Source organism: Phascolarctos cinereus, unplaced genomic scaffold, assembly GCF_003287225.1.
Source record: "Phascolarctos cinereus isolate Bilbo 61053 unplaced genomic scaffold, phaCin_HiC Scaffold_4;HRSCAF=312, whole genome shotgun sequence".
NCBI classification, from domain to species: Eukaryota; Metazoa; Chordata; class Mammalia; order Diprotodontia; family Phascolarctidae; genus Phascolarctos; species Phascolarctos cinereus.
This window is the reverse complement of record NW_027555847.1, coordinates 514,690,900-514,713,378: the sequence shown is the minus strand read 5'-3', so window position 1 is coordinate 514,713,378 and position 22,479 is coordinate 514,690,900. Positions and strand designations below refer to the sequence as shown.

General features: G+C 40.2%; 1 protein-coding gene across 9 annotated transcripts in view; it reads right to left on the bottom strand.

Moving 5' to 3' along the window:
• Positions 1–1,811: 1,811 nt before the first annotated feature.
• MTCL1 (microtubule crosslinking factor 1) overlaps positions 1,812–22,479 on the bottom strand; it is a 170,586-nt gene continuing 149,918 nt past the window's right edge. For 6 of the 9 annotated variants that reach the window (XM_020985524.2, XM_020985526.2, XM_020985528.2 and 3 more), the window contains 3 exons: positions 20,041–20,072; positions 15,328–16,888; positions 1,812–3,022 (listed from right to left, as the gene is read on the bottom strand). In XM_020985524.2, the coding sequence (XP_020841183.1) occupies positions 2,828–3,022; positions 15,328–16,888; positions 20,041–20,072 (1,788 nt within the window). In that variant the 3' untranslated portion in view covers positions 1,812–2,827. Of the gene's footprint in view, positions 3,023–6,164; positions 6,223–15,327; positions 16,889–20,040; positions 20,073–22,479 lie in introns of all 9 variants that reach the window. The other 3 variants (XM_020985529.2, XM_020985532.2, XM_020985531.2) reach the window with 1 other exon arrangement.

Below are 22,479 nucleotides of genomic sequence, written 5' to 3'. Positions count from 1 at the left end.
ACTTACTTTTCCCAAAATTTAAGCCTGGAATACTGGCGTATGACTCTTCTCATTCATGGAAAGAATGGCTGCATACCTCTAGAGTGAAGCTGGCCTGAGAAGTTTGGAAAGGAGAGACGTTTTTCCTCATTCCTGTTTCAAAAGAGGACACAAGTGGTTCCGGATAGTCTCCATGAAGAGACATGTAAGGGAAAGTCAACACCTCAACACATCCCTGAGTTCCAGTTTGGCTTTTGGTTGAAAGAAATCTCAACTCATTCCAATCCAAAGAGCTTATTCACTCTGTGTCTTTTCTACCTCTCTGATTTCATTTGCTCTATCTGCTTGAATAAGTAAATTTACTTGCTATTTACTCTTTGTATATTTTTAAAAAATATGTGCTTGTGGTGTGTGTGTGTGTGTATGTGTGCATTTGGCAAGGAGCAAAGTCTGCAGATATAAGCTTGGGTTATCCCTTCCCCTTTAAGTGATAGTGTGAACCTAAAAAATTAATTCCCTTGACTAGCAATACTTTGGAGAGCAAATAAATGTAATTCTAGTCTAGTTTCCAGAAGAGTGTGGCCACTTATGGTCCTTTCTCCTAAACTCCTTCAGGTAGGATTCCAAGTCTTTTTTAGAGAGGGATGAGAAAAATTCCAGATTTATCTATCAGAGCTTTCCTGTGAGCCACATTTAGACAAACCCATGGGGACATGTATAACCTATACGGGCAACACACCCTACATTTCCATTTGTACCCTTTGTTTCACTGAATAGAAGGCAGGCTTTTTGAAAGGAAAAAGAAATGATTGTTTTTATTCCCCCCCTCCCCTACTTTACATAATGCCTGGCACACAGTAGATGCTTTGTGAGTGTTTGTTGACTGAACTGATGGTAGTTATGGGTCTGGTGGTTTTGTGTTTTATCACCTATTTTTTCAGGACATAGGCCCTTGTGTGAGCATCTCACTCAATGACCTGCTCTTCTTCTTACTCTGTTGTCATTTGAGATCATTTCAAGGTGAATGAAACTCTTGGTTCTTTTCTAGTTACCATCAAAGCTCTAGCTAGAAAAGTTTCCCTTCATCTCTCTGGATCCTGCTCCATCCTCTAGCATCTGTGAGACCAAAGATGATTATTCAACCACAGAAAAAGGTATGGTTATGGTATAGGTGGAGACTCCCTTCTCTCTTGTTTGTTGGACCTGAGTCTACCTTCTATGATAAAAACACGATTAGTTCCATAGGACTTTACCTATCAATGCATACTTCTATCCAATGCACTGGTGGTTTGTGCAGTATAGTGTACAAATTCATGGTCTCCCAAAGGGTCCAACCACTTGACTGAATTGTGATTTAAAGTAACTCTTCCCTTAACATCCACCTGCTCCCCCATTCAGAAATGTGGGTTTGGGCTCAACAGCTTCAGCAACAGTATCAGGCATGAGAACACTTGTTTGCTTGAGATTTTTCACTTCCTGACCTGAATGAGCCTCCTAGCTAAGGATCTCCTATAAATAGAGGAATTAGCATTTTTTTTAACCCCAAGAGTCTCAAATAACATCTTTTTTTCTCTCTTTATATTTTATCTCTGGTATGGCTAAAACCTAGTCTCTAGCCAGGTAAACCTCTTATATATAGATAAGAGTTAAATTGTAACAGGATCCACGTAGAGTATGCATACCAGGCTACTATATACTCTATTCCACCCAATGCATTCTTTTTAGACACAGTACCTAGATCCCTATCTAACAAACTTATTTGACTGAATCACCAAAAAAAGGATGGAAGACACGGGAGAGGAGAAAAAACCTAGGCCATTCTACCATTTTTTTTAAATACCAAGGGTTTTATTTTTATTTCACCACAGTCTTATACAGTGACACGACCATCTCTTACAGTTTGGTATTCTCATGTCTTTTCTTAATATATTCTCCAAGCAAGGAAGTTCTCAGTAAACACCGTACATTGCTAGCTGAACTTTTAACAACGATTTAAAAATGTGTTGTATTTGTTGCTTCAATGCAATAGTACCAACAATAAAAGTACAGTACAGGGAAATTCACAACAACACGACAGTTAAACATATTGGCTCACATTTAGGCGATGGTCAGAGTACAGTAGCAGTATGTACATGCACGCAAGAGCTTGGAACCCAAAGGCATGCAGGTCAAGCATGGCGTGTGGATTATATAGCTAACATCATAAGCCTTTCAGAGGCCTTCTTTGTGACTTTTTGTTTGTGTGTTTGTTTGACCTGTATTCCCTCCAGTCTATTGAATACCATTCTAGTCAGCTAAATTGCTTTCTTTTCTACATAAAATTTAATGTTTCATATAATCTTAAACATTTCAAGAATCTTCCTTTAAAAAAATAACACCGACATCAAAATAGAACAAAATTAACTTAAAACACCCTAAGTCAACATGGAAATAAACCAAACCAAAATGGAACAGTACAAATTGAACAAAAAGGCAGTCAATATTTGGGGAGCGAGCGCATTCAGAATCTCTGAAAATGTACATTTTTAAAATTCTTACTCTTTAAATTTATATCTTATTAACCTTTTGTTTAATATACTGTGTGTAGAAAAGATGGAGACAAAAATAGTTTTTTGAGCTATGAAAAAAATTAAGTTATTACAGGCACATTAACTGTTTCATTCTAGAAACATTTCTGTTTCACAGGTTGAACATTCAGCAGCTGTGTTGTTTTTGTTTATTTGTTTTTAAACATTCTTTGACCTTGGGAAAACTACATCTCTCCTTATGGACAGGAATTGGGTCATGATGATGGTATGGTAATGCAAAATACAGTGAATTATTCAGTGATAATTCATGCCAACTTGCATCATTTTTTTGGCTTCTCCACTGCTGGTTCCTGTCCGCCATGTTCCTCCAAGGATATCAGGTCTCCGGTTGACTGAGACTGTGAGGCATTGGGGGAATGTGGGGCCCAACGGGAAGGAGGACGACGTTTTGCTGGTCTCTCGGGCCGGGAGAAGCAGGATTCTAGGGGTGGAGCTAACGCAGAACAAGGTAGTTCCTTCATAGCCAAGACAAGAAAAAGAGAGTTACTAACATTGATAATATTGCTGTGGTTATATCCTCAAATGAAGCCAAAGTGAAGACTTACTAAAATGGTGGAGCACACCATAAACAAACAATGCGAGTCTTTCTATGTTCAAATGCCAAATTAAAGCTAGAGAATGTTTGGAGGAAATGAGCAGAAGTGGGCAATTTTTAATTATTACTTTTGATAATTAACCATTCCTTTGCTTCTGAGAGAGTAACCTAAGTTCGATATTAGTGAATGAAAATTATCAATGCATACATTAACTCACAGACACTAAAGCATGAAGAAAATTGGCCAATCTTGTGTATAGAAAATTCATGTAAAGAGAGTGTCATTATAGAAATGCTTCACAGTATATGGGCTGGATTGTAAATAGGACACGGAGAGCAGAATTTGTGGCTTTAGCCAGATAATTAAATTGGTCAAATATATGTTCAGCTGATCCAATTGTTTTGCACTTCTTAATAATGATCTACGCAGTTACAGCAAGGATATCCAAAATGATTAGTTAAGCCATGCCACGGTCTGCATTGGCGTCCATGTAGGAATAAAGCCTGAGATAAATGACTTCTTCCAAATGCATTAGCAATGAGATGAACAGGAAAACAAACCTGACCACAAACTACTAGGTATTCAAAATTGAATGACAACAGGCTCAACAAAGACCTATAAAGGTGAAAAAAAAATACTATCTAATACTATAGAAAAAAATTTTGCTCTAGAAAAAAAGTTCTATCTATAGATAGAAATCACAATTTGGGTCTAGTTTTCCTCAATATTGATTCACTGTAGCAGCATCAGAAAATTAGAGGCAAAGCACAACTGTGATTTTTCCATTCCAGGCATCCTATACATATACCAAAAATGGTTATGTGCAACATATACTGAAATATTGCACAATGCCCTGAATAGCAAAATTTAAAGGGTTCACTGGTGTCTCCAATTAAAAAAAAATGTTGAGTTGCCAAGTTCAGTTTTTATCTGATAAAATGAGGAAGCTATAAATGGAAATTTGATGGCATTTGAAGATATATACAGCAGGGATGAGGAAAGTTAATGACACAGGGTGTATATGTTATGTCCTAAAATCAATTATAGAACCAAAAGTTGAGATGGCAAACAAGATGGCAGAAAGCATAAACCGTATTATGCAAAGAAAGAGCAATGATAAACCAGAGGAGTGGCGAGTACTCAGACAGTCAGTTAACCATACAGAGATTTAATACAAGTGACGTGAAACATGAAGAAAACAGGATGATAAGAGAGAAATCTGGTTAGAGCAGTAGCAAGAGACGTTGCAATATGATGTCTGGATGGCATGAAGCAGGAAGCAAAGATGGATGGCATTGGGGGAGCAAGTAAGAGTCAGTGGTGGCTACTGAGACAGAGCATAGCTGAAGGAGACTTTTGAACTGTTTGAGTGGGCATGAGAAAACAAGAGAGTAAAGGTGATTTCCCTACCTTTCTGTGTAGTAACCAGAATGAATTTACAAATGACCACTGACATTCAAGAGTATTTTTAGATGTACCCTGCCTTCCAAGTGGTTAGTGCTACATGTTAACAGAAGGAAGTCTAAAGTTAGCAACACCTATGGCCTCATTGGTACTGTATCAATAAGGAAAATAATAGCAGCAGCTGAGACACAAGTCAACACTGAGAGTACTGGCTCCACGTCCTTATTTCACCCCAGCTCATGAGTGTAAGGGAACATATGCTTTGTGAAAAATACCTCTGTTTTGGACCTGTCTGACAGAAGGCCATATGTGCCGTGATGCCTGTAACAGGCACAACCAGCTGAGTGAAGTATTGATTTTATGTTGATTTGTGTTCTGGCTTCTGATATTTTAATAGGACTTTGTGAAGTTTTATAATGGCTTCTGTAGTTTTGTTTCCTTGATTGAAATTACCATAACTTCTCTCTCTTACTCTTCCTACTCCACCACTTTCCCCTCTAGCTCTCACATTGATTAGGAAAAAGGGCTTTTATTAGAATGTTTTGTCTGCTATAAAACTCTACTCAAAATAAATTGATATCATCAATATACTTGTCAGTTCTCACAGTAAAGAAAGGTTATGCATGAGGTGTGACTACAAAATAACATGCCCTATTTTGTAACATACATGCCAGGACCTCTATGTCCACTCAAGAGAGAGTTATCTCCTTCAAAGGATTCACCTTGTGAGGCCATGCTTTTATTCCATTGTCTTATTCTCTGTGGAATAGCCTTCAGAACCCATGACATTATGTTGAATATCCTCAGTGATGTCATATTTTGTCTTTGAGGATGGACTCGGTTTTTGGAAAAAGCCAAAGGTAACTTAGATTCATCTGCTGAGTAAGATTATTGATTAAGCTGTGTGCTGATGTTTTTGGTCAGGAAAAAAAAGAGTATGATTATAAAACTGGAGATGAATTTTCTTGTGTGAGCTATAAGCTGCCTCTAAAAGCAATTTTGGAGGAAGACCTCAAAAAATGTTTCAAGCATTGGCAGCTTGACTGGAATAAGAGATCTTTATCAAGATAAAGATCAATGTGCATCTGGATGTATATATTCCAATATCTTTTCTTTTAAAAAAAATAAGTCTCATTATTTTTTGATGACAATTGATAGATTACATCACTGTTTCTGTTGAGCAGACTGTAACTGGCAAGCAGGTCTGGACTTTGTGGAAAAATAAGTCTTCTGTCAGAAGCTTGGATGGAGAATTTTGGAGAACTGTTTGTCATAGAAAAAAGAGGCCCCTACAAAATCAATACCTCTTCATACTGTGAAGCAGTCTAGCCCTGTAGGCAGCTGACTCTTTTTATTATAATGGCTACAAAATGTCTCTCTCCTAGGCACTGAGGTGGGATCAATCTTGACCCAACCCAAGTGAAAATCAATTTCTTCCCATTAAGTGCTAGGGAGTGGACTGAGGCTCACAGGGATTATTTCATATACTGACCTCCACATAACGATTGGATTGTGCTGGGGAAGGCTAACTAGTACAGAAAGTAACTGTTATCTTTTGAGTATTCTTGTTTTGTTTTTGAGGGTACAAATACCAACCAGTAGTTATTCAAAATGATACCTTCAGACAGTTTTGGAAAACAAGGTAGAAATCACTTACAGCAGTGAGGCAGGCAAGGTTAGAGTCCCCAGGGGGTTGTTAGTAAGACAGTTTGGTTCTGGACAGAACAGACAGAAGAAAGAAAAAAAAAGAAAAGCAAAAAGGTTGGAAATGAATTTTTAAAGAGAAAACAGAGTAAAGATTTTATAGTCAACAAGAAGGATGGCTGTGGATAACTCTCCCAGCCATCCCCTGTGGGAAGCAAACTGGGTAAAAACATCAAGCCCCTGACAGAACTGGGCACATTTATATCAAAGCAGACAGATAATCAGGGCCCATCATCTCTCATCATTTCCGAGCTGAGAAGCAACGACTGAAAAAATAAAATCTATTATTGAGAAATAGCACAGCAGAGATTCCTATCCAGCTTTAAGCCACTTCTTCACTTTCTCTGCTTTTAACATTTCAAACTCTTTCCCGGTGAACTAAGATGAGGAAATCTGAGTGATGTGGCCTGTGGTCCCCAAGCTATAAGAAACAAGAAAACAATTGTGCTGCCTGTCTTATTTTAGTCACAAAGATCAGGATACCCTGACTGCCTATGCTAAAGGTTTTGCTTTGCTCTTTTCCACTGAGACCTGTGAGAGGAGGCTGGGTGGCAGGCAATGTGAGAATTTGACCTTCAGAGGATAAAATCTCTCTTTGTGCTTTGGCTTCTCACCGTTTCCTCCTTGACTGCTGAAACAGGTGCCACCGAGGTCAGTGGGAGGTAAGAGGAACTAGACAGTGAGCTCAGCAACAGGGATGGACTGTCCTCTCCCTAAAAGACATACCAGGATATACTGCAGTGTTACTCTGGTCTCCCAGTACCAAGAGCAAGAATCCTTTATACCTAGAGCAAGACTCACTTCTGCAGATCTAAATGTCTGAGTTAGCATTTGGTGGATATGCTTGTGGCAGGAAGTGCAGAGAGTACTTCAATGAGCTAAGAGGTTAAGTACTATTGGTACTGGCAATGGGGTGAATGAATTCATTTGGAAGTTGCTCTGATCACGTTGGAGTAAAAGCCTGACCTGGTACATCAATGTGGATGAAGGTGGGACAACGTACTCCTCAAAAAGTCCTAATGCATCAAATCAAGCTGGAAAATGAAATAACTGAGTCGGGACATAGAGATCAAGCAAAGCTTTAAGAGAAAAGGAAGAAGGGGCGCCAATCAATGCTCCATGCAGGTGCCGGACTGCCAACATCATGCCAGGCTGTGGAGAAGGAGGCCAATCGATTCCATTGGCTGGAAACAGTTGGAAAAGGAAGAAACACAGAGACTTTTCTTTTCTTTTTTTTTTAAAAAAAGAAACTCAAAGGGCACCAGCTTAGCCATGATAAAAACATTTTCTATACACCTCAATGGTGTGACTCACTCATGAAGCCCTTTTATTCCTCTCATTGCAGGTTTACTGAGAACTTGGTATGCTGTGGATAACCCAAAGCACAGGTTCGTTTCCTAAAACTTATTTGCTGTTTCATTCCCAACCATGAAGCAACAGCTGCAGGCACAGCCAAGTGAATGCTTGAGCGCAAAGCCCTTGAACATATTCCCCAGATTCCTAGGGGAGGCAGGACATTCACACATGAAGATAGCCTCCATGGCTGCGTAACTGACAAAAACCAGCACTTACCTAGAAGACCTGGGCCCCTGAGATGGGGCTGATGGAGAACATTCAGAAGGCACCATTTGTCACCTAAGAACACTTAATCAGCAATATTTGTCCTTTGCACAGTATGTATTTACCTTTATGGAGGATTTATGTCCCAGGAAAAGCCTTACAAAGACAGTCATATTTTATTAATTATTTCTCTGAAGGAGAAGCACTGTTTTTCAGTGGGTAGAGAATGGGCCTCAGAGGCAGGAAGGCCTGGCTTCAAATTCTCCCTCTGATACACACTGGCTGTGTTACTCTGGGTAAGTCATTTAACCTCTCAGTTGCCCCTAAGAATAGAAACTCCAAAACAATCTATATTTGTGCAGCCTTCCCTAAAGAGATGAAATAGCAGATCCACACTTTTATTTTTTCTGATTCTGTCTAATAGTAGATTTAACAAAGAAGAATCTTTTAGTTCTGAGAGACCTGGGGAGTGTATATGTGGTAGGTGGGGTGGAGAAGGGGAAAGGGATTAGGGAGTAATGTACAGAGAATAGTTATATCCTGGGAGGCAGGGAGAAGAGAGCAGTCAGTTTATTTCCTAACGTACAAGAAAGTGGTCAAAAAGAAAGGCAATGCAGGACACTGGGGGAAAATGATCTTTCTGCCGAAGAGGCAGGAGCCTCTTGAATAATTCTGAGAGGCTGTGGGCTAGTCTGGGAGAGTTGGCAGTCCCACTCAAAAAGTATAAGGAAACTCATAACCAGAATATGAAAAACATGTGGAAAACCTTCAAGTTTGTTCCTGGAGAATAAGCTAAATGATAAGTAGAGGTTGGGGTTGCAGTAATTATAGGCATTTTAATCAAAAAGTGAACAGTAGAGAAAAGGCTATATAGAGAAGATGGACATTGTAAGGGATTTCCTAGACCAATGAAATGGAATCACAGGGTTTGGATATGACTTAAATCTAACTTTCTCATGTAGATGAAGAAACTGAGGTCCAGGAAAGTTAAGTGACTCACCCAGGGTCACTCGCAGTGAACTAGTACCAGAGAATGGACTTCTTTCTTTACTTTCTGGGGGAATTTGTTTTCGCAATTCCAATTTTTTTTTTATCAATAATGGGAAATGGTACAAATTAATATACATCCTTGAGTAACCAACTTTATTGCAATGTACTCTGCCAAGAGATGGAAAAAGTAGTATTTGAGACCTATGATATAATAAAATTTTTATATCCATGACTGTAAGTGAATTTAAATGTCCAAGTATACACACACATTTAAAAAAATGTACTAAAGGCAAGTTAAGTAACTCACAAATTCAACATTTCACAAAAATTATTGAAGCCAACCAAGAAGACAGAGTCAATGTCCAAATATAATCATTATTCACCCTAGGCAAGTGTATGAGTTACTTTGAATGACTCTTTAACCATAATATTGAATAACTATGTTCATTATCAACATCTTAAAAGCTTTCATTTAAAGTTACCTGTCCCTCTGATACAGAAACTTATTTCTGATTCAAAATGTCCTTGTGCTAGCTGAATGTTATTTTTACTGAGTTCTTCATTTGGCTGAGGAAGGAGAGACCAAGTCTCATTTCTCACCTCTGCATAGTATGTTATGATTTTCTGAAACATTTTCTGGCAATGTCTTGTAGTCTATCCATATCACTTCACATACTTTAAAGTCATATAGTTTGCCTAAACATGTTTGGAAATAGCTGAGTAATAATTAATAATAAGAAGGAGTGGGAGGGAAGTATTGCTTGGCTAGAGTAGAGAGGATGGATGACCTAAGCATTTAATGGGGAAGAGAAATTAACCATGGAGGTGATGGCGAACTGGGATAGAAGCCTGATCACCAAGATCTTGGCTGTGACCCAGTAAGTATTGTGTTAAGCAAGGGAGTAACAGTAAACACTAAATTAGTGTTTCCTAGTTGTCTGTCCTTAGGCCAGCACCAATCTGAGGCATTTTTACTGGTTCACAAGACTTTTACTCTCCTCTTTTTTCTTCTCAAAACCTATGACTTAAAAGCCTGACACCTTCCTGTGGCGTGCTGTTGCCATATGTCAGTATGGAGTAGCATAAGCATGGCCTTGAATCTGGCATCAAATTCTGGCTCTGACAGTTCCTAGTTGTGTGGCTATGGCCAAGTCACTTACTCCCTCTGAGATCTGTAAAATGGAAATAATGGCCTACCGTGCAGGTTTGTTGGGAGGAAAGCATTTTATAAACCTTAAAGCATTATAGGTTGATGCCTTTCTTTTCTTTGTGAGAACTGTTGCACTGAACCTTTGGAAGGTGAAGAGGGCCGCGGCAGAGAATTTAGATATTGTACTGGTCTGGAGCATAGTTTGGGTTGGGAAATGCTACTTTTGAAGGATATTCTTGTTTATATGTATAGCTGTTTGGACAAGTGAAAAGACTAGATGGAGGAAGAGAACTTTGAGAGTAGGTTCCTGAAGGCATCTGAACATAAGGTGATTAAGACACATACTAGAATTATAACTATTGGAATTATATCATGTATAAAAATATATGAAGTGTTAGTCAATTTATTAAGTGTCTACCATTTGCCAGGCATTGCTAAGCATGGAGTCCAGAGAAATGCCAAAGAGAGAAAAGTCAACAAGTCTTGAGGTGGATTAGATATGTTGTGGGAGGCAGAAAAGTATGGCTCTCAAAATTCCAAATCATAATCTTTTCTAAAAGAAGTAAATTTAGGGATTGAAATAATTAATAGAATGTAGTGTGTGAGCTAGATACCTCAAAATTTCAGACATGTGAAATAATCTAAAAGAGCTCATGATGAAGGGATATCCAATGTTTCATTTGAGAAAGCAAAATACCTAGAATGCAAAGTAGAATTTCAAAGATCTTCCGGGAAAAGATGTTTTATGAGTATAAGTATGTCTATATATGCATATATGCATGTAAATGTGGAAATAGGGTTAGATATGGTACATTGACTGAAATTTGGAGAAAATTTAAAGGTAGCAGTAAATGGGAAGGAGAAGAAAATTAAAAACACATCTTTTATCAAAGTTCCCTTCAAGCTACTTATGAGTTTCAGAATTACAAACTGAAGATAAAGATACACAAAGTATATTTTGAACTTCACAATGTATGCTTCTGGGATCTGTGATTTCACCATTGTGACCCTTCATTAATGCTGTTTACCTCCATTTAACATGGTGTATATCTTGTACATGTATATATCTTCTACATGCATAGTTATTTGCATGTTGTTTATCCCATGAGGTAACACTTGAGGGTTTTTGTTGGCCAGTTGTGTTTGACTCTTTGGGACCCTATATTGGGTTTTTTTGGCAGAAATACTGGAGTGGTTTGCCGTTTCCTTCTCCAGTAGGTTGAGGCAAACAGAGGTTAAGTGGCTCGCCCAGGGTCACATAGCTAGTGAGTGTCTGAGGCCATATTTGAATTGAGGTCCTCCCGACTCCAGGCCCAGCATTCTATACACTGGGCCACCTAGCTGCCTCTTGAGGATAGGCATTTTCATCTTTCTATCTCTAGCACAATGCCTGGCATGTAGTTAGTGCATAAATACTTGTTGATTGACTATTACCTATCTATGCCCTTTTCGGAGGGAGGAATGAGAGGGGTTTGCTTCTGTGATTTCATTGATACAAGGAACTTTCAGCAAAGATTTTCCCAACCTAGATCAACAACTGCTCTGCAGCTTAAGAGTGTGGCCTGGAATGAGAGGTTGGCCCAGGGTGACACAACTAATACGTGTCAGAAACAGTCCTTGAACTCAGGCCTTCCTGACTCAGAGACTGTTTCTCCACTCCTCCATGTTTTCATAAGTGATTTTTGTAAGCTGATATGGTACCCTAAATTCATTACCAAGTAATTGACATTCTACTGCGGAGCCCCTCTAAATTTACCTGGATTATTCCTTCTATGAGAGACATACAATCTGTTGTAGACCCACAGCCAAAGTCTTCTCAATGTGGGGGTCTTCGCTAGAGTCCATTCTTCACTGTCAGAACTTCTGAGGGCCAAGGTGGCCTTCTTGCTAGGACGATGAATAAGAAAGGCCTCCATCTAGGAAAGCACCTTGACTCATTTACTTGTAAAACTGATGGGACTGGCAAGGCCAGCACAGGCAAAAGGGTGGTGCTTCCTGAGCCCATGTTTGGTAGTACAGGGCTACATGAAGGCTTCCAGGAGGCTCATTAGTAGGTCACTCTTTATTTAGGATCTTTCATATTGCCAGAGGAAGGAAGAAATAGATAACCAGTTCATGAACTTAATAATTACTGGCTTAGATGGTACTGAAAATTCCAGCATTAACAGAAACAAAGAAGAGACGTAGAAATGTGAGGGGAAATAAAGAAAATTACTGAAATTGCAACATGCCTGTCATATTTCCAAATTCAGAAGAGCACTGGTTATGTTGTTTTGGACTTTGTAAAAATATCATTGATGACTTGAATGAGTGTGAGTGTGAGAATGTGGCAACAGAATGAGCAGGGCACATCAGGTAAAGTTTTGGGGGGCAATGTGGCATTGTGGTTAGAGAGCTAGCCTTGAAATCATCAAGTCCTGGGTTCAAGACCTGCCTCTGACATGTGCTGTGTGACCCTAGACAAATTCCCTAACCTCTCAGTGCCCTGGGTAAGCGTCTAAGGCTTGAAGCTGTAGGACATTAAGCTGTAGGAATTTCTCTAGAGCAATGAAAGCATAGGTTGGAACCATATAACTTGAGAAACATCATAAATACAGGTGAAAACTATTCACAACAGACATTAGACAAACAGGTAAAAACTGGAAAAGAGAATTGCTATAAAGATCTACTAAGGAGGAGAGCAGTGCTACTCCAGAGTGGTCAGACTTTCTGGGGCTGTGAGCTGCTCATGAAAAGATAATGAAAGTACCCTGGCAAACTACTCTGGGGATCTCACCTTCAAATCCTATTACTGAGAAAAAAAGTCAATTGTCTAAGGAGACCCAGAAAAGGAATGGGTAGATGGATGTGAGAGACCCACCACTAAAGGGTATATAGAATGAAGAGAGGGGATAGTGGGAAAAATAATGGAGTTATTAAACTAACAAGAGAGGAAGAGATTATTTGAATGGAATATTGAGGTTTGTTTTTTTTTTTAACAGCTAGAATGAGCAAATAGTAAGAGATACTTGTTAAGGACTAACCAGTAAGCCAAAGTGTGGATCTGGTTTTCCAGCTAGCTGTGTATTTTTTTTTTCCATCTATAATTCTTAGAATTTTTTTCAACCTGTTTGCTTACCAGTGTAAGTTGCAAATTAGCCCGAGAGGCCCAAGTAGGGAGCAGGTGATCAAGAATGTCAATGGACCATCTCTAATGACAGCAGGTCATAAATGTCTCATGGATTCAGAAAACTATTGGATCTTATGTACTTGAGAACAGTGATTGAGAGTTCATAGATTCCTGTGAAATGAAGTCAGATACCACCAAGAAGCACCTTACACTAGCTTCCATTTGGTTATTTAAGCAAGCCTCAACTTTAAAGATTACCCACCACCCACCCAAATTCATTGCTTAGTTAATTGTTTAGAATTCAAGATGCATTTTCCCGTAAAACAGTGCAGATGAAATCACAATTAAGTTATTCAATTTAACTTAATCCAGGGCCTAGCCCAAAGGTATACTGTCTAGATCATCTTAGAAACCTAACCATTACTTATAACAATGCTTCAATGGGCAAAATTAGCTGTGGCACTTGGCAAGAAGGGAAGCTGGTAGTCCTAGGAAAATGTCTCCCTCTCTGCCTACCATGATATCTGGGGTAGCCACCCAACCTAGAACAAGAAGGAGGAAGGGTGGCATAAATGCTATTATGTGTGGGATGTTTCAAAGTCCAGTGGTCAGCTGTCAGAGTAGAACTGCCCTAGGATGCCAAGTATGCAAAATATTAATTTACTTATTTATTCTACATTTATTAAGTGCCTACTGTGTGAAAGGCACTAGGAATACAAAAATGCAAAATGACATAGTCCCTGCCCTCAAGGAGCTTACATTCTAATAGTGGGATAATATATGTACACAATTCTGATACAAGTTAGAACGAGATATGTGCATAGGAGAAACCAAACACAGAAAGATAAGAGAAATGGGCAAAAAAAAAAAAGGATCACTACTAGTCAGGGGATCAGGTAAGGCTTCATGGAGTACATGGCAACTAAAGGGGCCCTTGAAGAAAGGGAAGGATTTTAAAAGGTAGAGATGTGAAAGAAGTTCATTTAATTAGTTGTAAAGGGTCAAGATACTCCTAACCCAGTATACCTTTTAATTCACTTATTATAAATCACTACAGTACATATTGTTGTATAGCAACTCATTCTCTGAGAAAAAACCAAAAACTATAAGCTAGGTTTTATTTTTGTTTGCTGACACCAATCCTATAAGGTTCTGTTTTACTCCTCTAACTACAGAAACAAGGATAGCAAATTTCTTTTCAAAGATGACATGTAAATATACAATCCAAGCCTAGAACGGTTTTGTGCACTGTTGCATGTATGAAAGGAGACAAGATGCCTGATTGGCAGATAGAATGCTGAACCTTACCTGTATAAGGGACTGATTGAATTGGTTCCACACACTCTTTGGGAGAGACACATGGATAGGGGATATGCCAAGGAGGCCGAGGAGACAGAAAAAGACTTTGAAATGGTGGCTATTGGTAGGAATCCAGTCCCTTTATTTTCTTGAATTGGCTTGAAATTCTAGAGACTGATGAGAATGGACCTCCTCTGGGTGAGATAGTTCTCTCTCTCTTAGTTTGAGCTGAGATCTTATCTCACACCTCAGTGGAAGAACTAATTTATTCTTGTGTATTTTTTTTGATATATTCTAATTTGTTCATCTTTTCTGATTTGCTTGGATAAATGGGGTTTATTCAATAACCATTCTCTGTAATGGCATTTTATATTACTAATAAGAGAATCAGAGGCCTAGAGAGATTAATTAACATGTCCAAGGTCGCATAGTTAGTATGGGGTTAGGATTAGAATCTAAGCCTTTTTATCCTGGTTCCTTCAGGAAGAAGAAGAGAGCATCTGATATTCTAGTATATACATTGACAGCAACTTCACAACTTAACCAAAAGAAGTCAATCCCAAATCTGTGGTGCAAAGAACGGAGTCAGTTTTGATAAATACACTTACCACCAGAAAAAGAAAAAAGAATCCTAGTTTACCATACTGATGTACACAGTGATATACAGTGACCCTAAATGAAAGTCCTTAGTAAAATAAGCAGGTGTCATTGACATATGACTGATAGGGCATCTTGGGCCAATCCATATTTTCATTGACTCCCAGAAGAAAATTATAATGCAACTTCTCTTGAAATAGCTCCCGGTTTACCTTTCTCCCAATTCCCTCTTCCTTAAGCCAGACACCTCCCCATCCCACAACTCTGCAATTCCCCTTAACTTCTTAAATCCAAATGACTTTGTGTAGTCCTGAGCTCAAGCTATATCAACCCTTTAGCAGAAAAGAAGCCAAGGGGTAGGAGCTTAGGATACAAAGACAGCGAACCAAGGGAGGGAAAGGTGCTCATTACCTCAATGGACCCTGGTTCAGCTTTGATCATTTCTCCCATGTTGCTGTCATTATTAAGACTTGGGGGGCTATAGGCAGCCTGTCTCCTCTCTTCCTTTAAGGCATGCTCCCAGAGTTTCTTGTTCAGGATCCTGGCAGTATTTTCAGTCAGTGTGTGGCCGGGAGGAGCCGATAAGTCCTGTCTCACAGGTGTACCTTCCCCACCTTCTTCTCTGGATGTCTCGGTGCCAGCCCCGCTGGGGCTAGGTGACCTTCCCCTGGAACTTGTGCCCGTTTCCTGACCTGGGCCCAGATCCGGGCGGGGTTCAGCTGAGCGAGATCGGCTGCCAGCTCGGATTCCCTTCTGGAGGGGATCATGTACCACCGGAGTGTGATCAATAATGTTGAACAGGCTGGAGAGTCCATCATTGATGGTCGTATGCACGGGGCTCTCCCTTGTGGTGGTTGAGCGGGCCCAGGCGGATTCACTATAGCCCTTTTGGGGTGTCCCTGGCAGGGTCCTGTTATTTGGCTGGTCAGCTTTGGGGAGACTCTTCCTCTGTAGCTTAGGCGAACCATACTTGGGGGAGCAGCATGTGCGTTCGAATTTGGCCTGCACCTTCTCAATGGCAGGGGCTACCTGCCGGCTCCGGAGGTTCCTGGAGGGGGAGGACACGGGAGTGGTGCCACCCCCTGCCTTTGGTGTGAGACACTTGTGGGGACTGCTGGTGATGCTTCCACCACGCAGGGTTTCAGTCTGTAGGCCAACATTCATGGTCTGGGTGGTCTGTGTCCCTTTTGTCTTGCATCCGTTGGTCTGACAGGCCATATCCTTGAGCTGGGGCTTCGCGGGGCTACAGTGGATAGCATTCCTGACAGAAAAGGCAACCTCTTTCATGTCGTCACTCATGTTCTTGGACATCTCAAGGCTATGCAGGGAGGAGGAGGAAAAACCCGTGGCAGTGCAAACAGGGCCTTCCATGGAGTGGAATCCACCCTCCAAGTTGTCTCTGTGGTGCCCTGGGTGTTCACAGGGCCACCTGCCAAATGCATGCTCATGGGGGGTGCCTTTTGCCTCCCCCATGCTCCCTTTGGCTTTGTTCACAGAGAGCAACAAGTCAGGGTCTGCCTGGCTCTTCTCCTCACTGCCTGCCATCACTGAACTATCAAACCTCCGGACTGCTGGTGGGCTATGAAACACACGCACCCCCATTTTGTCGGCAATGACGTGGCTCTTCAAAGGCTGCTTCTGGCAGTGCTCTGGGCTGGTCGTGGTGTTGGTGGTCATGGTGACACTTGTGGTAAGGTACCACGATGACCCGGGGACATCGTTCCCTGACCTCCCCCCCTCGGTCCTTTCCGCCCAGGAATCTGGTGGCTTCTCGGCCAACCCATTCCTGTGGCTCTGGGGTGGAGTATAGTCCCAGTTCTTGTTAAATTCCTCAATGTACTTCAGGTCATCAGGGGACAAGGGAGGAGTGATGTCCTCCTTGTGGTTGGCAGAAGGCATGGCCTTTTCTGGCAGGAAGGGAGAAATGTCCATCAGGCGCTGGAACTCAGACATGGAGGACACTGAAACTGCCCTGAGAAAAGCAGAAAAGAAGAGATCATAAACCCGCCACACATCCTGCTAGATACAGTTCTGGCACGGTGAAAGGAAACCGGACCCTTGTCATTCTCTGTGCTCCCCCTTTGTAGATGGAACTCCCCTTTCCTAAAGAGCACTCTTAATGCTTGTGGCACACTTCCTTGTTTGATGGTGCATTTCAGGCATCAGCTGATCCCCAGGGTGTTTTCAGGGACCCTGGTATAATTCTAGAAATGTTCAGGTGGCTTTGCGTTAGTCAGAACTTAACACAACCGACTCTCCCCTGTGACAAAAGGCAAGATTGCATGGAATATTTTGATTCATAAATAATATCCCTGAATCTCATTTCAGTCGTCCATTTCAACTTCCCCACTGAGCTCTGTACTTCTCTTATCTATTGGCTCCTAGCCACTCTCTGGTGGAGTTCTCAACAAGCCATGAAAGTCCCCCAAACTAGACAGCAAAAAGAAAAATGACAAGTAGAGGCTACTCTACCTGGTTAATAATCTACAAATATTTCTCCTACAAAAATCTATGTATTCCTGCCCACATTGACTCACAGCCCAAAGGGCCTTCTTCTGGCCATGCCCACTGTGTACTATGGCTGCCCAATTCACTAGATGAAAAGAACACATTGGTGGCAAACATACAGAGCATTCTGCCTTTCTTCTCCCTGCCCTCCCCCAACATAGATTATTCTGAAAGCACACACACGGACACATAAAAGATAAGGAAAGAAAGTCAGAGCCTGCTTAAGCCTACCCAATTTCTCTTAGGCTTCTTCTGCCAGATATGTTTAAGGTTTCTTGATATGTGATACCTTAGTGCTTTCCCTGGGGTAAATTGCCTGTCATTGTATGGAACAGAAGTAGGCAATTAATGGCTATGGTGCCTGCCACTCCAGTGACTCTGTGAGAGCTCCAGCAGCCCCCGGGGCTTTCTCCCCTACATATACCTTCAGGCTAGTCCAAGATGCTTGCAGTCTTGTGTATCTGTGGGAAAGGGTGATGATTGGCTTTGGAGTCTACCTTAGTTGCAAGAGGAGTTTCTTTATCTCTAAAATGAATGGGTTGAACTGAATGATCTTAAGTGCCTTCTAATTCTAATTTTCCCGGAGTCTACAATTCCCTGGATTCTAAGGCTTCAGGAACATTCCTTAACAGCTAATCAGAGACTTAAATACCCCTGGGTAAATCTCTAATCTGGAACTCATCTTCCTAGGGGAAATGGAACCTCAGAGAGCTCATCTACCTAAAATTCTTCCTCAATGGGAATGATTGACCATGGCTGGTTTGGACCAGTTATCTTGTCATGGTCTTTTATGTCTTTCCTCTATAATTGTGAAACTTTTACTCTCAGATTCAGTACATGAGGGCAGCCAGCTAACTCAGGTCCTACTAACACTATTTCTCCTCTGAGTTTTTTCTCTGAGGAAAAGTGAAAAGGATGAAATGACCCTCCCTCCTGGGTACAATTTTATCATTCCAATCTAGATATGATGGTTAGTGTTGAATGATAGCTAATAAGCACTTGGAGTAATTGATCGCTACTAGTAATCAGTGCTTAAAATAAGAGAAAAAAGGGAAATGGTATGGCTTTATTGACAGGTATAGTCCTTTTAGGCAAGTGCGCTGAAAGTTATGAGGAAGGAGGAGGAGGCTGAAACCTTGTCCTCTATTCTTCCTGACTCACCTCTACCTCCACTCCCCAAATAGGTTCAGTACCACATGAGTTACTAGAATCCTTTGTCTTCTAAGGAGTTAAAAATGGTCTTACAGAGGTTTAGTCAAGTCTCAGTCCTTCCCATGTTTCTTTGAGGTGAGTTAACAAGTACAACCAGCTAAAACACTAATCAATCAGTTAAGTTCCTACTCTCAGAGTTGACAGTGGCACAGACTAGCATAGAATCATGATGGAGGGTGGTGGTACTGGCAAGTATTAGAGCATGGATAGATATTGAGGACAGAGGGTAGGGTGAGAAGGGAGAGGTAGAAGCTCTAAGGGGCAAAAATTGTAATCTTTTCTCCCATGAAAGAAAACAGGAAAGGTTAAAGGCGGGAATTAACTCCCATTTAAGCGCCGAGGGTTGAGACTGCAGTGAGGATGCAAAGGAAGTAAACTAGGAGGGAAGTGCAGATTTGAGAGAGAATGCAAGGTCAGCAGCTGATGAAATGTAGTTTAAAGAGGTCCAGGGGCTACAATCCATTGACCTCCAAGGTCCCTTTCAACCTTATAAGTCTGTGACTCTGAGAGTAGGGGAAGAAGTGAGGTAACAATAATTGACAAGTCAAATTTCACAGGAGAATCCATGATGAAGGTAGCTAGAAATGTCAACATGACCTGACAAAGGCTTTCATGTAGTACAAAAGCATCTACTTTTATAGAATGAAAGAAAGGGTAGGAAGAAAGGTAGAGAGGGACTAGATAAAAAGAGAATGGGGGAGAAAAACATAGTATGCAGAAGAGGAAAGATTCTCAAGTTACTTCATCACCTCACAGGCTTAGAGCTGGAAGGGACCTTAGAGATGAAGTCTCACCCTCTCATTTGGCAAATGAGGAAAATGAAAGCCAAAGAGGCTGGCTCATTTGCCCAAGGTCAAAGAAGCGATAAGATGCAAAGCCAGGATCTGAACCCAGGTCCTCTTCCTCTGATTTAAGGGAAAATAAATCCAGTGCTCATTCCAATGTACCATGGCCACTATTTCCTTTATGATTTCCTCAAGAAAGATGACCATTAATTCTTAAAATAAAAACTTTTCGTACAAGTTTTTAACTGGATGAAACATCTTGCAGCAGACAGTTCCTTACACTTGCTTTATATTGAGAAGGGACACACTATCGTGAATTTAACTTTCAAGTAATCATTTAACGAGACTCCTATTTGTATTAGACATATAAAATTATAACACAGTTTAGGTAAATATCAAACCAAAGGCCAACTCTTGATGTAACCATGTTTAATCTTTCAGTTATTTGTGATCAATGACATCATATTAATGAAACATGATAAAACCTGATCACATTTGGTTTTTTTTTTCATAATCACGAAAAAGGGGACTAGGCTGCTACAAAAGGGGTGAATTACATGAATCACTAAGAAATTCAGTTCAGGCCTACTTTAGCTAATGTGATTTGCATTCACCTTACCTTTGAAGATTTCCTTTGTAGTTATCTTCTTCCTGTAAGAAAAACAAAACAAAACAAAACAAAACAGATAAATCTGATTTTGGCTGCTTCAGTCTGTGGCTTCTATCAAGAGAAAACCACTGATTAAAAAATACTTTCAACAAAGTAGAGAGAAGGGAGGTGGGGGGCAGGGAAGAGCTACAGGTGTGGAATGTTGAATGCATTTTCAGAAAAGGTCCCTTGTACTGTTAGTCTTTGTTAGTTTGCTATAGTAAGTATTTGTTAGTGAATTGTTTTGTTTTGTTACAAGAGAGCTCTCACAGGGTAAGGATAATCTAAAAATGTATTGAAAAATAAAATGCCAATAACTTTATTTTAAAAAATGAAAATACACCGTATAGAGAGGTACATGGCAGGTAAAGGGGGATGGGACAAACGTCAGGAGGAAGTGCTGGTCAGAGAAATGCAGAGAAACACTGTGATAAAGACGCCACAGACTCTAAGAGGAGTACTGATGTAGCAAGAATGGAGATAACAGGATAAGGAAATAGGGAAGCTGCCTGGAACTTCTGTCACAGGGAAGGTTAGTCCTTCCATGCTCCTTTAAAGGGGCCTAATAATAATACCATGTATCAATAATATTGGCATTTTACAGTTTTCAAAGAGGCAGCTAGACAGTGCAGTGAATAGAGTGCTCGGCCTGGAGTCAGGAAAACCTGAGTTCAAATCCAGCTTCAGATACTTACTAGCTACATGATCTTTGGCAAGTCACTTAACCTAGGTCAGCCTCAGTTTCCTCAATCATAAAATGGAAACAATAATAGCATCTATCTCCCATGGTTTTTGTGAGGATAAAGGAGATAGTATTTGTAAAGATCAATGCAAATGCTAGCTATTATTATCTCTGACTCACTTTCCTTTTCTGTAAAACATGGAAAGTAAAACCTATAGTACTTATACAAGATTGTTGTGAGGTTAAAATAAGATAATGTAATTTCAGCATTTTGTAAACTCTAAAGCACCATATGAAGATCATTGGTTATTATTATTAGCCACACTCTCTCTAAACTTTGGTTTTAACTGAAATTTCTTCTCAAGGCTGTCTTTAGAATCCCAAGCTTCATTCAGGGTCTAGCTCAAAGTGCCACCTCCTACATAAGACTTCTGATTTCCTCCAATTATTGGTACCCTCTTCCTCATATTACCTTTTATTTACTTTGCCTACATATTCTATTTACTTCTGTGTTTCCTCCACTGCAATGTAAACTGGAACTGTCTTTATTTTTTTGTATATCTAGTGTCCAACACAGCATCTGGTATAGAGTAGGCATTGAATAAATGCTTGTTGATTGAATTAATTCATTAATTCATTTTCCTCCTGGGAGAGTTGCCATTAGCTCAGAAGTACAACGAAGCACAGGCCCCTTGACTTTCATAGCAGAGGTGGTGCTAAAACACAAATCTCTTAAATCCCTTTCTAGATCTCTTTTCACTAAATTACCCTATGATCCCCATCTGTAATCTCAGCGAAGTGGACACTTCCTCCAGTGGTGAAGATTAACAACACACCTTCGAGTATCCCTGTGGGGCCTCGATCAAGTCCTCCACAAGGTAGGGGAGAAGGGTGTATCCTATACATTGAGGACTTTTCCCTAGATCTCTGGGCTATATGGCTGGCTATCCACAGGCCTTGATCTCCTACACTGCTGATTAGGCATTGAATTATTCCTCCAACCCACCATTTCCCTACATTCCAACAAAGGAACTCTTTGACATTTACTCGATGGGTTCCATTAAATGTGTGGGAGGCTGCCTGACAGATGAAACAGCTGTTATAATGGTTCCTTAGTAACAATTCCTTTAATACATCCTTTAAACTCAATGTCGCAACTGCTTGAGTGAAAGGTGTAACTAGGAGAACACAAGTACTACAATGTTAAGAACATTTCAGGATATAGTGAGACTCAATCTATTTGGCCCAAGTATTATAACTCCTAAATTCAAAAAGCTTCATTCTTTCCTCTCTTCCCATAAAACATCTATGACAACCAAGGCACACTGGCACCATTCTGTCCCCAAAGGATAAATATAGGATTTAATTCAAACATCTACTTTAGTTTTCTGGGGGTTGAATCCTTTCTTACTTACATAATGCAACAATTTTTAAAATGCGTTATTATCTAGTGACATTTTCAAATTCTCTGTATGAAGACTTTTTAAAAGCATTTTTCCCTTTCAGTTATTAGATTTCTAGAATAAGAATGTTTTTCTGTGATTTAAAGAACATGGATTTTCTAGCTTTTTTTCCTTCCTCTTCTGAAATTTCCTGAGCATATTCATATTTGGAAACAACTCAAATTTGATTCAACATTTATTAAGTACCTACTATGTGCCTCCATTTATTGTGGGTGAGGAGGATACAACAAGTATACACATAAGTAGAGCTGAAGGAAAATTGAG